This window comes from Eriocheir sinensis, chromosome 68 (assembly GCF_024679095.1).
Source record: "Eriocheir sinensis breed Jianghai 21 chromosome 68, ASM2467909v1, whole genome shotgun sequence".
Taxonomy (NCBI): domain Eukaryota; kingdom Metazoa; phylum Arthropoda; class Malacostraca; order Decapoda; family Varunidae; genus Eriocheir; species Eriocheir sinensis.
Genome location: NC_066576.1, coordinates 3,951,330 through 3,968,575, shown reverse-complemented (window position 1 = coordinate 3,968,575; position 17,246 = coordinate 3,951,330). Strand labels below are relative to the sequence as shown.

The 17,246-nt window shown below is 47.1% G+C and overlaps 3 protein-coding genes and 2 long non-coding RNA genes across 5 annotated transcripts in view; 3 read left to right on the top strand and 2 right to left on the bottom strand.

Moving 5' to 3' along the window:
- The window catches only part of LOC126988163 (uncharacterized), a 10,423-nt gene extending 9,614 nt beyond the window's left edge, over window positions 1-809 (top strand). The window contains exons 3-4 of the long non-coding RNA XR_007741678.1: window positions 126-209; window positions 457-809. This is a non-coding gene — a long non-coding RNA (uncharacterized LOC126988163). The remainder of the gene's footprint in view (window positions 1-125; window positions 210-456) is intronic.
- The window catches only part of LOC126988162 (uncharacterized), a 37,235-nt gene extending 34,183 nt beyond the window's left edge, over window positions 1-3,052 (top strand). Inside the window, exon 4 of the mRNA XM_050846028.1 lies at window positions 2,860-3,052. Within this exon, the coding sequence (XP_050701985.1) occupies window positions 2,860-3,026 (167 nt within the window). The 3' untranslated portion in view covers window positions 3,027-3,052. The remainder of the gene's footprint in view (window positions 1-2,859) is intronic.
- Window positions 1-5,050, bottom strand: part of LOC126988164 (uncharacterized) — a 26,100-nt gene extending 21,050 nt beyond the window's left edge. Inside the window, exon 1 of the long non-coding RNA XR_007741679.1 lies at window positions 4,919-5,050. This is a non-coding gene — a long non-coding RNA (uncharacterized LOC126988164). The remainder of the gene's footprint in view (window positions 1-4,918) is intronic.
- Window positions 3,680-7,943, top strand: LOC126988160 (solute carrier family 2, facilitated glucose transporter member 6-like). Its single transcript, XM_050846026.1, has 3 exons — window positions 3,680-4,480; window positions 4,629-4,761; window positions 6,531-7,943. Exons 1-3 carry the CDS (start codon window positions 3,720-3,722, stop codon window positions 6,711-6,713), a joined length of 1,077 nt encoding a protein of 358 aa, XP_050701983.1. The 5' UTR covers window positions 3,680-3,719; the 3' UTR covers window positions 6,714-7,943.
- Window positions 7,875-17,172, bottom strand: LOC126988161 (ras-related protein Rab-8B-like). The gene is made up of 6 exons (XM_050846027.1): window positions 17,008-17,172; window positions 14,756-15,213; window positions 13,751-13,937; window positions 10,973-11,063; window positions 9,231-9,356; window positions 7,875-8,472 (listed from the first exon to the last, which is right to left on the bottom strand). The coding sequence occupies exons 2-6, from the start codon at window positions 14,886-14,888 to the stop codon at window positions 8,410-8,412; spliced, it is 600 nt and encodes a 199-aa protein (XP_050701984.1). The 5' UTR covers window positions 14,889-15,213; window positions 17,008-17,172; the 3' UTR covers window positions 7,875-8,409.
- Between the last annotated feature and the right edge of the window lie 74 nt (window positions 17,173-17,246).

Here is a 17,246-nt window from a genome sequence, read left to right as displayed (position 1 = left end):
TAATAATAATAATAATAATAATAATAATAATAATAATAATAATAATAATAATAATAATAATAATAATAATAATAATAATAATAATAATAATAATGATAATGATAATAATAACAATAATAACACAGGCGGATTCGAACGCTGGTCCCCGACTGTGTGACCTCGAGAAGGATGGAGTCCAGGACGCCGCGCTGAGGCCCACGCTGCTGCAGGTGTGTGTGTGTGTGTGTGTGTGTGTGTGTGTGTGTGTGTGTGTGTGTGTGTGTGTGTAAGTAGAACATAAACCTATCTCTCTCTCTCTCTATCTATCTATCTATTTATCTATCCATCAATTTATCTATCTAATTATATGTCTATCTGTCAGTCTGTCTATTTACGAGTGTGTGTGTGTGTGTGTGTGTGTGTGTGTGTGTTGGTCAGGTCGAGGGTTTGGCGGTGTCCCGACGTTCCCTCCTGCAGGTGGCGACCATCCTGCTGTCGTCGCTGGCCACGCTGCAGTTCGGCATAAGCTACTCCTGGCCCAACTCCCTCGCCGGCGACCTCCGCACCGACAACTCCACGCTCCTCGGCCACCAGATCTCCGTCACCTCCGTCGGCCACGACCTCGTCGGTGAGTCCCTGCGGCCTCGCGCCCACTAACACTCGATGGCACTAACCTCCCGCAGCATGCATGGCCTTCGAAGGGCACTGTTCGACGGCTCTCCCTGGCACGCCCTGCCAGCCCGGCCACTCTTCGCAGACGCCCCCAGTCAGGTGTTGGCGGCGGATTTGGCACGTTTTTTTCCAGTTTCCTCGCTCCGTGGCGTCACCTTCATCATCCAGCATCGGTTTTCAGCGCGGGGCTCTCTGGACTCCTCTCAGCAACACGAACATTTTTTCCCTGCATGTCGGTGGGTTGCTCTGCTGTTTGTTCAGACTCCCAGGAAGCGCTGCCTTCCTGAAGGATCAGCGCGGCACCCGCACAGTAATCCTTGACGTTACAGTTGGATGGTCCGGCCAAAACAAGGAGGCGTCCGATGAACTTTTGCTGTGTCCCTCCCTGGCCACGCCTCTGGTCCTGAGCGAGGAGGCCGACGAGGCATGGTTCGGGCCGCCGCTGCTTATGCCCCATCACTTGCCTGCGTCTTGCAGGGGCCTGTAGGCTGTGCACCCCCACCCCCCTGCGGTCCACTTCTAACAGGCGTGGCGACACAGGAGGCAGGACCTGACTCCCACGACCAAGATGAGGGAGGTCATAGCCAGGGCTGGGTGGTGCTCCTGCATCAGGGGTCACGGGGGGGAGATAGTTCCGCACCCGCGGCCCTTCACGCATGGCTTCCTCGTGTCTCGGGGAGTCCCGCCACACCGTGGTGACCGATTGGTCCCTCTGACTGTTCAGCACTTACGGGTAGAGTGCCCCAGTCCAGGGACTCCCGGTGCAGGGCACTCTTCTCCCCCCTGGTGCTGGGGTAAGAGGCGCCCTCCCCGGGACATGCAAGAACCCATGCCTGCAAGAGGTTGGCGTCTGTTAACCCACAAAAAACGATCCTCCCGGAAACAGAAGACGCCAAGCCGTGCACACGCCTGGTGGCCTCCTTCCCCTAATGCCATGCACCGTGTTTATGTGCAGGCAGCGTGTGGCGAGAGGGACTCAGCACGACGCCTCACCGCTTCTCAGAAAAGTTGTTCGGCGACATGAACAAAGGTGCTTCAGTGAATGCCATTAATTTTTTTTCATAACAAAGGAGGAGGCAGCTCTAGGGCACAAAAAAGGAAACAATAATAAAAAAAAGCCCGCTGCTCGCTGCTCCTAAAAAAGAATCAAAAGAGGTGGCCGAAAGAGAGGTCAATTTCGGGAGGAGAGGTGTCCTGATACCCTTCTCTTGAAAGAGTTCAAGTCGTAGGCAGGAGGAAATACAGATGAAGGAAGATTGTTCCAGGGTTTAACAGTGTGAGGGATGAAAGAGTGAAGATGCTGGTTAACTCTTGCATAAGGGATTTGGACAGTACAGGGATGAGCATGAGTAGAAAGTCGTGTGCAGCGGGGCCGCGGGAGGGGGGGAGGCATGCAGTTAGCAAGTTCAGAAGAGCAGTCAGCGTGGAAATATCGATAGAAGATAGAAAGAGAGGCAACATCGCGACGGAATTTAAGAGGTAGAAGACTATCAGTAGGAGGAGGAGAGCTGATGAGACGAAGAGCCTTAGACTCCACTCTGTCCAGAAGAGCTGTGTGAGTGGAGCCTCCCCACACGTGAGATGCATACTCCATACGAGGGCGGACAAGGCCCCTGTATATGGATAGCAACTGCGCGGGGGAGAAGAACTGACGGAGACGATACAGAACGCCCAACCTCGAGGAAGCTGATTTAGCGAGAGAGGAGATGTGAAGTTTCCAGTTGAGATTTTGAGTTAAGGATAGACCGAGGATGTTTAGTGTTGAAGATGGTGATAGCTGGGTGTTGTCGAAGAATAGGGGATAGGTGTTTGGAAGATTGTGTCAAGTTGATAGGTGGAGAAATTGAGTTTTTTAAGCATTGAAGGACACAAGGTTCCTTCTGCCCCAATCGGAAATGATAGCAAGGTCTGAGGTTAAGCGTTCTGCAGCCTCCAGTCTAGAGTCGTGTACTTCCTGTTGTGATGGTCTTCTATTGAAAGAAGTTGAATAATACAGAGTGGAGTCGTCGGCGTATGAGTGGCAAGGACAGTAATATTAATCAATCCATCCCCTCAGCCACCCTCCACCCCCTCTTTCACCCCCCCCCCCCATCTCTCTCTCTCTCTCTCTCTCTCTCTCTCTCTCTCTCTCTCTCTCTCGTAACTGCTGCCATGAGCCGTCCATCGCCCGCTGAGGGCCAGCGCTATAGCGGCTCGTCGTCCCCGCAGGCAGCCTGTTGTTCGCGGGCGTAGGGCTGGGCGTCCTCCCGTCGAGCTGGCTGGTGGGGAGGTTCGGCCGCCGCATCTGTATGATCGCCCCGACCCTGCCCATCTTCCTCGGCTGGGCACTCATCGCCTTCGCCGACAACGACGTCCTCATCTTTATCGGCAGGTGAGTCACGCAACGCGCCGCCGGGTTTCGTCAGGGTTGTGGAGCCATTGTCGGGATCGGAAGTCGAAGTTGAGGAGTCAGATCACTGGTCTTCCGGGGTCAGACGCCGGGTTATGTGTTGGGGCGGGTGGCGCGCGCCGCTGCCGCTTGAGTACAGAATGCAAATAGTGCTGGTAAAGGCTGCTCATGAAAATCCACTGACGGAAAGATTTACATATATTAAGCGGATGAACCGTTTTCTAAGTAACAAATATCTTAGGGTCACTAAAAACAAAGGGAACTCAGTGAGGTTGGAACGGGACCTTGAGTCTGTGGCGGGAAGTAACCCCCCACCCCGGGACCCAGGGTCAGCGTGACGTCCGGGTTACCATGCACACTTAACCTTTCCCAGGTTCCCCAGGTACCCATTCCTCGACCAGCCCGAAAGAGAGGTTGAACAGCTGGGTGGGAAGCGCCCTGCCTGCCCGGGCCGGGATTCAAGCCGAGGCCCGCGGATGTGTAGCTGGGCGTGTTAACGCCTTCAGCACCACTAGTATATTGTATCTAGAAGTTGAATAGCTCCGTCCTGACGCAGCGCTATGCGTGTACCTGGAAACTTAATAACAGTCCCTTAGAAATAACTAACTCCTAACAGCCCCTGCCTGCATGCAGTAACGCCCTGCCGCCCCGCAGGTTCATCACTGGCCTGAGCCTCGGGATGCCGTTGCAGGCTTCCAAGATCTACGTGGCGGAGATCTCTAACGCCAGCATCCGCGGCACGGCGTGCACCTTTATAGAGATGGTAAAGCTGGGCGGCTTAATGCTGGTGGTCGCGGTGAATATCAAGGTGTCCTGGTACGTCATCGCCGGCGGCCTCGCTGTGCTGATGCTGGTGTACGGCGGCGCCATGCTGGCCGTGCCCGAGAGCCCCAACTTCCTCGCCGTGCAGGGCAGGGAAGAAGAGGCCCGCCGAGTCCTCCGGCGATTCCGAGGCCCCGGGGCGGACGTGGACGCGGAGCTGGCCCTCCTGAGGCACCGCAACCAGCGCAGCGACGGAGCCTCGGGGTTCGCGGCGCTGCTCAAGCGGGACGTGCTGAGGAGCGTGGCGGCGCTGCTGCTGCTGATTACGTTTCGGAGCATGTGTGGCTGCGAGATGATCACCGTGCACTGCACACGCATGCTGCTGGCCACCGGCGTCACCCTGGACCACACGCTGGGCACCCTCATCGTCAACTCGGCCTACGTGCTCGGGGGGCTCTGCCTCACCATGACGGTGGACCGCCTGGGCCGCCGCCGGTCCATGCTGGTGTCCCTCGCCGTCATGCTGGCGGGCAACACCGTGCTGGGCTGCTACTGCTACTTCTTCCCGGCGAGCGCCGTGCCCGGGCTGGACATCGAGCTCTTGTCTCCGCTGGACGCCAACACGACGGTCTCCTACCTCGCCGGCAACACGACTGTTCCCTACATCGCCGGGCAGAGGTGAGGAGCGCTGGCAGGAGAAATACCGCGCCTGTATAGTCATGTGAAAGTCAGTTTCTTGAGCGATGTCTGAGGCATAGTCCACTGGCCCTCCGCCCCGCTGCATGGGCAACACTGAGGCGTGACGTGTGTGTGCATGTCTTTGCAGTGACACCGGTGACGCGGAGCGGCTGCTGCCGCTGCTCTGCTTCCTGGCCGTCGCCTTCGGGGCCGGCCTGGGCATCGCCAACATTCCTCTGGTGCTGGCGGTCGAGTACTTCCCGACCAACATCAGGGCCGAGGTAAGGCACGCATCTCCCCGTCAGTAAGTCAGCAGCGTCAGGAGTCACCGTTGATCACCTCCGCGACAAAGGTGTTTCCAATCAGTGTCCTTCTCCTTGGCTGATGTTTGTGGCTCCGCGACGCCCCGGCAAAGGCTCATCTCTCCTCTTGTCTGACCTGACTCCTAGCAATCCTGTTCTGTTAGTTTGCTTGTCCATCTGTTATCAGGTCGACGCGTGGTGTGGCTGCTCAAGTGGACTTTTTAATCCTACAATCGTCACTAGATTATTTACAACTTTTTATAATAATAATAATAATAATAATAATAATAATAATAATAATAATAATAATAATAATAATAATAATAATAATAATAATAATAATAATAATAAATGGTTTATTCATTTGTTGGCAGCCATGAGGCTGAAAATACACAAAATACAATGAGATTTATGTGATGAGTAATGGGGGAAGTGGGGAAGGGTGGTGTGTGTGTGTGTGTGTGTGTGTGTGTTGGGGTGGAGGGGTCATGTGATCATGGAGGTATTTACGGTCTCTCTCTCTCTCTCTCTCTCTCTCTCTCTCTCTCTCTCTCTCTCTCTCTCTCTCTCTCTCTCTCTCTCTCTCTCTCTCTCTCTCTCTCTCTCTCTCTCTCTCTCTCTCTCTCTCTCTCTCTCAATTTGCACAAAATTTCATCTTGGTCGGATAGATGGGAGATGCCCTTTAACGTAGACAAGTGCCAGGTCCTTCAAGTTGGAACAAGGAATAAGAAGTTCGATTACGAAATGCGCGGCGTTAAACTCAAAAGCGTTCAATGCGTTAAGGACTTGGGGGTCAAAATCGCGTCAAACCTCAAATTCTCACAGCAATGCATCGATGCAGCAAATAAAGCGAATAGAATGTTGGGCTTCATTAAAAGAAACTTTTTATTCAAGAATAAAGATGTAATATTTCCACTCTACAATAGTTTAGTCAGACCCCACTTGGAATATGCGGTACAGTTTTGGTCTCCCCACCATGCAAAGGACATTGCTAAATTAGAAGGTGTTCAGCGTCGGGCAACAAAAATGATCCCTTCCTTGCGCAACAAATCTTATGAAGAAAGGCTTTCCACCCTTAACATGTTCTCTCTTGAGAAACGTCGCCTCCGAGGAAAACTGATCGAATGTTTTAAAATACTTAATGGTTTCACGAATGTAGACAGATCAACATTGTTTATGATCGATGACACAACAATGGCGTAAAACTCAAATGTAGACAAGTAAATTCAGACTGCACCAAATTTTTCTTCACTAACGTTGTAGTGCGAGAATGGAATAAGCTCCTACCGTCAGTGGTCCAGTGTAACACGATTGACTCCTTCAAAAACAAGCTCGACCGTCACTTCCATCAACTTAATATCAACTAGAGTTGAAATGCATTGTTTTGGAGCCTTCTGATTAATGTAGAATCACTTAGGTTTAACACTTCTCTCTTACTGAGCTAACTTTGAATGATGTATCATTGTAAAGTCCTTTTTTTCTTAGCTGTTGTTGAACACCATATAAGCATTGGTAGAACAGTACAGAGTTATGAAAGTAGAACTATGAAAACATATTATTGACAGATACCCCCCACCTATTGTTTATTTTCTATTATTTTATTAAAAAAGCATTTTTTTTTACAGCTCTGTGTATCCCATACCATAATAAAAAAAACACGCCATGTTGACGGGACAGACCACTTAGTCTGGACCATGGGGTCTGTGTGGTCTGATTTTCTATGTAAATCTATGTAAATCTCTCTACAGGGCTGCGGGCTGTGCCTGGTGTGGACGGCGTTGTGCACCACAGTCATGCTGCAGCTTTACAGCGTCCTCCTGGACAGCCTCACCATCGCCGGCATCTACTGGTTCTTCGCTCTCAGCGCCATGGCCGCCACGGTGCACACGCTTTGCTGCATCAGGGAGACCAGCAAGTGCGACATTGGCTGAGGCGGGGTGAGAGAGAGAGAGAGAGAGAGAGAGAGAGAGAGAGAGAGAGAGAGAGAGAGAGAGAGAGAGAGAGAGAGAGAGAGTGTGTGTGTGTGTGTGTGGCAAGTGCCTCCACTACATTGGCTGAGGTCCAGTGACAACTCCCCCTAAGCCCGTGTTGGTCTCCACGACACACTCCCGGAGGGTCGTGCGGTGCGTCTCCAGGCGCTGCGACACACACGGGCGGGCGCCACGCACCCGCGACACCTCCGGGGAGAGGCACACACAAACACTGCAGATAAAGCACATTCAGACATCATCTCCCAAACGAAGCAATGAGCGCGAGTATGCAGCGCCGCCAGCCTATACAGAGAGAGTCGGTTTCACGAGAGCTGGCGGCCTAAGCCTTCAGGGGTGGACTCGCGGTCTTGGTAAAATTGCTTAGGTGATGGCCGCGCGGCCGGGTGGGTCTATGGGCTGTATTTTAAGACACCATCGCTTCTCACATCAACCCTTTCTAAAGATCAAAGAGGGGATCAATCTGTTTTTCATGAGTGTTTTTAAGGTTCATGGCACAGAAGAAGGGTCAAACTACCACCAGGGTCATAAAACTACCCCTGGAAAGGCTTACAGTTCCTACGAAAGCCATGTCAAATATATGAACTTGGGCGACGAAATGTTTTAAAATACGACCCTATGAGCCATATCTTCACACCAGCGGTTTTTTCCCGTGCGGTTGGTCTGCAGCAGTGCAAAGAATACTTGTAAGTTTGTCGGTGTTTTCTCGAGATGGAGGACGCACAGAAGAGTGATCAATGTGTATATAATGGACAGGGGGTTAATAAAGGAGAGGCTACGTACTGTACATGGCGGACCCACCCAACAATCAGCTCGAGGCATGGAGGTAAAATTATTGGTGGAGTCGACACGGCCCGCTAACCCCATGCATTGAGGTGAAGCCGACGAACTGTCAAATTTGCGGCCAGAAGATGGGGGATGCCCGGCCGGGTGAGAACCTGAGCACTTTGGGAGCAGCGAGTAGCAGGCTTTTTTTATTATTGTTTTCTTTTTTTGTGTGTGCCCTTGAGCTGTCTCCTTTGTTGTAAAAATAAATAAATAAATAAGGAACTAAACAACAGTAACACGAGGAGGATATTTTTCCATCTACTGAATCACTTATCAGTCTGTTTGAAACCTTTATATCTGTCTATCTATCTATGAGACCCCAAATAAAAAATATATACCAATCTATCTATGAATCTATTTAGCCTATCTATCAATCAAAGAGATGGAAGATGGCGCCACTATAAACACTTGCGTGCGCCATGACGGGCTGGGGCCGAACACCATCCAGGCCCCTCAAGCAAGCCTACCGGCGCAATAGGCGGAGACTTTAAAAAAAAAAAAATCAAGCAATCTATCTGTCTACAAATCTATCTATGAGGCACCGTTTGCGTGCACCGCTGGCACTGACCGAAGGGGAAGGGACGCCGTGGAGGGCAGGGCCACGAGGGGTCCCGCTGGGTGAGTTCTTGGCGCCTCACTCGTTCCCTCCTCCTTCCCTCCCTTCAATGCTGCGGCTCTCGACAGAAGGTGACTTGCCAAAGCAAAGTCCAAGGTCCTGTGTTGCTCTTCAGTAGCGAATAACCCAACTATCATTTTATTTCGCTTTCCTTCTCCTCCTCCTCCTCCTCCACCTCCTCTTCTTCCTCGGCACTCACTGCACGCAACAGCTGGCTTTGGTGCTGCCCGCGGAGGTGGAGGGCGCCGCCGCGGAGTCCTGGAAGGGATTGAGATATGTGAGCGTGTAGCCTGAAGGAAAGGAAGCAGCTCAAGAGTAAGAATTAATGAGGAAAAATAAGCCCGCCTGCATGAGATTTCTTCACTCCTGATTGTCAAAGGATTGTAGAGGAGAGAAGAGACAGGGAAGACAGTGACAGGAGGAGGTAGGGAGAGGAGACGAATAAGGGAAGGGAAGAGGGCGGGAGAGGAGAAAGGGAGAGGAGGAAGAAGGGAGAGGAGAAGGAAGTAGGAAAAGAGAAAGAGAGAAGAGACAGGGAAGAAAGAGACAGGAGGAGGTAGGGAGAGGAGACGAATAAGGGAAGGGAAGAGGGCGGGAGAGGAGAAAGGGAGAGGAGGAAGAAGGGAGAGGAGGAGGAAGTAGGAAAAGAGAAAGAGAGAAGAGACAGGAAGGGAAGAGGGCGGGAGAGGAGAAAGGGAGAGGAGGAAGAAGGGAGAGGAGGAGGAAGTAGGAAAAGAGAAAGAGAGCAAAAGGAGGTAAGGAGAGGAGAGAAAGGAGAGGGAGGGTGTGATGCTCCTCCTCCTCCTACTACTACTACTACTACTACTACGTTTCTTTTTTTTTTTACGTCTACGCCTATAGCGCCAGTAGGCTTGCTTGAGGGGCCTGGATGGTAGTCGGCCCCAGCCCATGTTGGCGCAGGCAAGTGTTTATAGTGGCGCCATCTTCCTTCCACTACTACTACTACTACTACTACTACTACTACTACTACTATTACTACCCCGACAGCCTCTTACCTTTGCCAGCATCGAACTCGTGATAGCCTTGAGCACAGCCTCCACGTTGGTCCCCGTCACGGCCGACACCTCGAAGAAGGGCCGATCAGCCTCAAGGCCCAGCTGCTTGCCTCGCTCCCACGTCACCTGCGTAGGGAAGGATGTGTTGGTATTATAAAAGACACTTTCGGTTCTCACATCAACTATTTATAAAGGTCAAAGAGGGGGTCAGTCGGGTTCTAATGAGCGTTTCCTTAGGTTCACGGTACAGAAGAAGGGTCAAACTAACACCAGGGTCATAAAACTACTCCTGGAAATGCCCACAACTCCTACGAAAGCCTTGTCAAATATGCGTTCTTGTGCGGCGAAATGTCTTAAATACGACCCCAGATTATCGTATCCACCGTTGTACTTACCGTTTTTAGACACTTAACTATAGCAAAAAGACACTAATAATTAAACATTTCAACGGTAACTATAAATAAATGTAGTTATTGGAGTGGAGCGACAGTCTTGGGGTCGGAAATCGGAAAATATGAAGCTGAGTACGATAATCCGGAAACGCAGCTAAGATCCCTGTACATATATACTGATTATTTGATTGATGGATAATTCATCGTTGCAGAATGGAGGAACATGCCATCCCAACCCCCAGGCAGGACAGAGTGTGGTTATAAAACTAGTAATATATGTGTAGTTAGCACCATGAAACTAAAAAGATACAATAGTAGGAACTAATGTAAGAATATATATGTCGAAACACGAGCCCGGGATCATGCGGCAGGATGGTATTGGGCACAGCTGTTTATGCCCTGAGTGAGAGTGTTGCTGACGCTAGAATTTGCAGCACGAATCACCACGAATCACCACGAATCACCACGAATCGCCACGAATCACCACGAATCAGCACTGGAAGGGTGATATTTCCGGCGTGCACATAAAGTTGGATAGATAGATAGACACATAGATGGGTAGATAGATAAAGACAATGAGATATATAGATAAATAGATAGAGAAAGAGAAAGATAGAAGATTGATGGATAGGTAGATAGATAGATAGATAGACGCATAGATGGGTAGATAGATAAAGACACTGAGATATATAGATAGATAGATAGAGAAAGATAAAGATAGAAGATTGATGGATAGGTAGATAGATAGATAGATACATAGATAGACGCATAGATGGGTAGATAGATAAAGACAATGAGATATATAGATAGATAGATAGAGAAAGATAAAGATAGAAGATTGATGGATAGGTAGATAGATAGATAAAAATAGATAGATGGAGAGAGAGAGAGAGAGAGAGAGAGAGAGAGAGAGAGAGAGAGAGAGAGAGAGAGAGAGAGAGAGAGAGAGAGAACATTTAGAGCAGGACTTTGCGAGGTTCATTCCGATAGCGATTATTGTTATGAGATCTGGAGTAACGAAACACACACACACACACACACACACACACACACACACACACACACACACACACACACACACACACACACAAGAGGACATAGTAAAAAACTGAGGAAGGGAAGATGCTTGAGAGACAAAAAAATATAGCTTCCCGCAAAGAAATATAGAGGTTTGGAACGGACTGAGTGAGGATGTAGTATCGGCGAGGAGTGTGCAAAGCTTAAAGGAAAAGTTGGATAAATGTAGATACGGAGACGGGACCACACGAACGTAAAGCAGGCCCTGTAAACCACAACTAGGTAAAACACACACACACACACACACACACACACACACACACACACACACACCTGCCTGTCGTCGTGTAGGTAATGGCAGTTATCGGCCAGAACCATAATGAGTCGCTCCTGCCCCCGCGCCTCAGAACGCATCCTCTGTAACCTGAATATTGATGTTATTGTTAATGTTAGTGTTAGTGTTAGTATTGGTATGAGCATTAGTATTGTATTAGTATATTGCTATTGGTATTGGTATATAATGATAATAATAATAATAATAATAATAATAATAATAATAATAATAATAAGAAGAAGAAGAAGAAGAAGAAGAAGAACGAGGACCGAGGAAGTTTAGGCAGCGTTTTTGTAGTCTGTCTTTTTTTAACACGTTTGTACCTTTCTATCGTAGCCTATTAATACCATGAACCTTTCTATCGTAGCCTATTAACACCATGAACCTTTCTATCGTAGCCTATTAATACCATGAACCTTTCTATCGTAGCCTATTAATACCATGAACCTTTCTATCGTAGCCTATTAATACCATGAACCTTTCTATCGTAGCCTATTAACACCATGAACCTTTCTATCGTAGCCTACTAATACCATGAACCTTTCTATCGTAGCCTATTAATACCATGAACCTTTCTATCGTAGCCTATTAACACCATGAACCTTTCTATCGTAGCCTACTAATACCATGAACCTTTCTATCGTAGCCTATTAACACCATGAACCTTTCTATCGTAGCCTATTAACACCATGAACCTTTCTATCGTAGCCTATTAACACCATGAACCTTTCTATCGTAGCCTATTAACACCATGAACCTTTCTATCGTAGCCTATTAACACCATGAACCTTTCTATCGTAGCCTATTAACACCATGAACCTTTCTATCGTAGCCTATTAATACCATGAACCTTTCTATCGTAGCCTATTAACACCATGAACCTTTCTATCGTAGCCTATTAACACCATGAACCTTTCTATCGTAGCCTATTAACACCATGAACCTTTCTATCGTAGCCTATTAACATCATAAATCTTTCTAAATTAGCCTATTAACACAATGAACTTTTCTACATTAGCCTATTAACACCAAGAACTTTTATTGTCATCATTATTTAAATCCGTCCTTTTTTCCTGTTTTCTCTCCTACCGTAGCCTAGTCATACCATGAACTCTTATTGTCATCATCCCTGTTATTTGTATTCTCTTCTACTTTTCTTTCCTATACTTATAAGTCAAGAAACAGCAAGTGTCTTTACTGTACTCAACCCCTCTGAGGCAAGCTATTACCCAACGCGTGTCTTTATATGTCATACTCATTCTTATGCATTCACTGTTCTGCTTGATGTTATCGCCTCGAAGGGAAGAGGAAGAGGAGGAGGAGGAGAAGGAGGAGGAGATCAGTTGAATAGGTCCTACTTTCTCCTGCTGCATTAAGGCATTACCGAGAGCTTCATTATTCTTATCCTTATTCTACTTCTTATTATTATCAATAGTTATTCCTATTTATATTCTCGTGTGCTGTTTCCATAATCATTGGCTCATAGTCTTACCGAGTCGGGGCTTACACACAACCACACTTGCCAAGGCTGTCGTAGAACATGAATGCTTAATATCCTCTGTATGTGGCCTTGGGGAATAGTCGTGGTGGGAGCCTGGCCGATACGTCTCAGAATATGGACTTAAGTCTGAGGGAGTTTCACTGTTGTGGATGCTTTATAGATAACCTGAAAGCATCTCGTTAAAGTGTGTGTGTGTGGGGGGGGTTCCTTAAAATTGAAACATATACATTTACTTATGCTTGAGATAAGTAAATAAGGGTTAGGATTTTGTTTTAAGTCAGGGGATGTTAATAGAGAGAACAATTGTTTAAGTCTGAGGGAGTTTCACTGTTGTGGATTCTTCATAGATAACCTGACAGCCTTAAAATTAAAACATATACATTTACTTATGCTTGAGATAAGTAAATAAGGGTTAGGATTTTGTTTTAAGTCAGGGGATGTTAATAGAGAGAAGAACAATTGTTTAATGGAAGAAGTACTGAGAGAAAATTGGGTCAGGGTTGTCGGGGGTGAGGTTTAAGGGGGGCTACTCTAAAAGTAAGGGAAAATAGGGTCAGGGTTGCCTTAAGGGAAGGGAAGAAGGAACAATGGCAGCACTGGGCTTCGACACACACACACACACACACACACACACACACACACACACACACACACACACACACACACAATATCTATCTATCCAATTTTTTCTTCTTTCCTACATTAGATTATTGTACCAGGGAAGTTTAGTCAGCGTTTTTGTAGTCTCATTTTCAACTCTTTCCTTCACTACTGCACTTGTACACACACACACACACACACACACACACACACACACACACACACACATTATCTATCTATCCATTTTTTTCTTTTTTCCTACATTAGCAAGTAAGTTTAGTCAGCGTTTTTGTAGTCTCATTTTCAACTCTTTCCTTCACTACTGCACTTGTACACACACACACACACACACACACACACACACACACACACACACACACACACACACACACACACACATTATCTATCTATCCATTTTTTTCTTTTTTCCTACATTAGCAAGTAAGTTTAGTCAGCGTTTTTGTCGTCTCATTTTCAACTCTTTCCTTCACTACTGCACTTGTACACACACACACACACACACACACACACACACACACACACACACACACACACACACACACACATTATCTATCTATCCATTTTTTTCTTTTTTCCTACATTAGCAAGTAAGTTTAGTCAGCGTTTTTGTAGTCTCATTTTTAACTCTTTCCTCCACTACTGCACATGTACTCACCAGGTCCTGACGCTCTCGTAGGTGTCTTCCCGGGTCACGTCGTACACGAGGAGCAGGGCGGCGGCGGCGAGGGGGTCCTGGGGGGGCGCCGTGAGGGCCGCCCACGCCTCGGCCCAGCCCGCGTCCCACAACTGTAGCCGCACCAGCCGACCCTCGACCCGCACCTCACGCACGCGGAACGGAAGACCTGCGGGAGAGGGGGAGCCAGACGCCTTAGAACAGCTCCCTTCGTCTGTATATCCTTCCTGTGTCTGTATTTCCTCCTGCCTACGACTTAAACGCTTTCAAAATACATCTGAATAGCCTCCCTTTGTCTGTATCTCCTCCCTTTGTATTTCCTCCCTTATCAAATGTGGGTGTGTAAGCCCAGAAATGTGAGAAAATATAATCCTTGGTGCAGAAGCCTTGTTAAACAGTCACTAGGCTCATAAAACTACCCTTGGAAATACTGACACAACCTCTACGAAAGCCTTACCAAACGTGGGTGAGAAGCCCCGAAATGGGTGAAAATATGGTCCTTGGATATTCATGATGCAGAAGCCTTGTTAACCCAATAGCAGCGACGGACCAAATTTGTGGCTTTACCGTGTACTAGCGACGGGCCAAATTTTTCCCATGATATAAACCCCCAACATAGATGATGCATAAACTGATCACAAATGCGTTGATAGGTACATATTATGAAATGGTTTGCGTGAGAGATGATTTTTTCTCATCAATTCGCTTAGAGGGGACTTTAAGAAACACGATCCCCGCAGCTACCGGGTTAAACAGTCACTAGGCTCATAAAACTACCCATGGAAATACCGACACAACCTCTACGAAAGCCTTACCAAACGTGGATGTACAAGTCCCGACATGGGTGCAAATATGGGCCATAGTCATTAACAAAGAGATACAGAGACAAAAACAAACAAACAACAGGGTATATCTTTCAGAGGCATGCAGACAACATTTACTCTTGTTTTTGGCGACCTTAGCGTAGCGGTGCCCTCGGCCACTCACCGATGGTTGACACGAAGGGGAAGTTCTGCTGCTGACTGTTCTCAAACTTGGCCAGCAGGAGTCCCTTGTTGACGTTGTTGTCGCCCACCACCAGCACCTTCAGCACGCTGGGAGCCGAGCCGCGCACCGCCATCACGGCTCACCAAGGGACGGGAAGGAGGCTCAAGGGACGCCTTCAAGGGCCAGTTTTACAGTTCAATACAGCAAGTTTGTAAGCTCCCAACCAAACACAAAATACGACGAAAGTTCCTTGTATAGTGTTTGGCGTTGCTATAAAAAGGAGGAAATTTTACGAAACTATACAGGAAAGTTCATTAGTATCTGGTATTGAGTGGTACTGTGGAGAAGACAGCTTGGTTGGGGCGCTTACAATGACCCTGCGTTGGACTGTCGAACTGGCCCCAAGTCTCGATCTCTGCTGACGACCCTGACCGGCTCCTGCGTCCTCGGGCCACGATCTAGAAACGAGATGACGGGAGGATATAGGTTGGTATTCTCAGACATTCCTATCTCTCACATGAACTATTTCCAAATGCCAAAAGGGGGATCATTCGGGTCATCATGAGTGTTTTTATAGGTTCATGGTACAGAAGAAGGGTCAGACTACCACCAGGCTCATTAAACTACGCCTTGAAATACCCAAAACTCCGACGAGAACCGTGTCAAATATGTGTGACTGGGTGCCGAAATATTCAAAAATTTGGCGCATAATGTTTACACGACATTTTTATCTTTTTTATATCAACAGATGCGGCTCAAGGACAACAAAAAGAGTACAAAAAAGCCCGCTACTCGCCGCTCCCACACTGTTACACATCACTGACATCTGCAAGAGTTACTGCGTCGGTGCTGGAAGAAAGCACACCACCCGTTGAAGAGAAGACCCCTGAGCATAACAACATGACCAGATTATATAGTACAAAATAAAACCCCGCTACTCGCTGCTCCCACACTGTTACACATCACTGACATCTGCAAGAGTTACTGAGTCGGTGCTGGGAGAAAGCATGCCACCCGTTGAAGAGAAGTCCCCTGAACATAACAACATGACCAGATTACAGATAAAATGCAATATAAAAGAAAATTCGAATGAGATCTAAGAACATGTCGAATTCCCTTTCAGCGTCACGTGATGGACGCCTTTATTTACTTTGGTTGTTGAAAGAGTGACTCGAAAGTGAGACTGAGCGTGCGAGAATGGCCTATGGCTTAGTGTACACATATACATACACATATACCTACAATAGTATCCACACTTAAGGTTATGGCATGAGATGACGCCCTCGAGTAATGTAAACGTGGTTGGATATCTCCGTAGACTTTTACGCGCCGTTGCCGGGGTAACGCTCCACCCGCAGTACTGTGTGTCTTGTAAGCGTTAAAAAGTTGTGCCGATCTGGTGGAAACATCGCTGATAAAACTTCTGACCAGTCTGCCGGTGCTTAATGTGGCAGGAAGCGTCCTGAGACTATGATGAATTGAATGTTAACAGTTTGTGCGTGGAGCAAATTTTGTTGCGTCAGATCCAGGAAGTTATTTATTGGAAACCTTGTAAGGCGAACTGTGATGTAATGCTGTTACTACGAACATTAGGACGACGAGTGAGTCCCCGCTGCTGCTGTTGCTGATACTCCTACTACCACTACTACGAATACTAATAATAAAAATAATAATAATAGTAATAATAATAATAATAATAATAATAATAATAATAATAATAATAATAATAATAAGAAGAAGAAGAAGAAGAAGAAGAAGAAGAAGAAGAAGAAGAAGAAGAAGAAGAAGAAGAAAAAGCTGATCATGATGATGAAGAAGAAGAAGGAGGATGAGGAGAGGAACAAATATAATAATAATAATATTTGTGATAACAATTATAATAGTAATAATAATAATAATAATAATAATAATAATAATAATAATAATAATAATAATAATAATAATAATAATAATAATAATAATAATAATAATAATAATAATAATAATAATAAACTGCCCATGGAAACACCAACACAACCACCTCTAAGAAAGCCTCATAAAACTACTCATGGAAATACTAACACAACAACCTCTACCCAAACCTCGTCAAATGTCTGTGAGCTTGGCCATCAAAATGTTTATCAATATGGTCATTTGGGTCACAATTTGCCTTCCCTTCCGTCTAGAGACACGATTTGCCTTCCTTTTCGTCTCCAGTTTCTATAAGTATATAAAAGAGGAAGGGAAAGACGAATTAATGCGGACTAACATACCTCGGAGCCGTGACGGAGGACGTGAGTTAGCTATGGTGTGTTGGCGTAGACGGAGTGACGGCGGGCGTGTGTGAAGCTGCAGCACGCGCGGGGTATGAGTCTTAATTGAGGCCGTGAGATAAGGCGCCGATAACACGTATATAACAACTGGCTGTTACATGTGTATGGCTCTCATGTGTGTGTGTGAGTGTGTGTGTGTGTGTGTGTGTGTGTGTGTGTGTGTGTGTGTGTGTCACCCG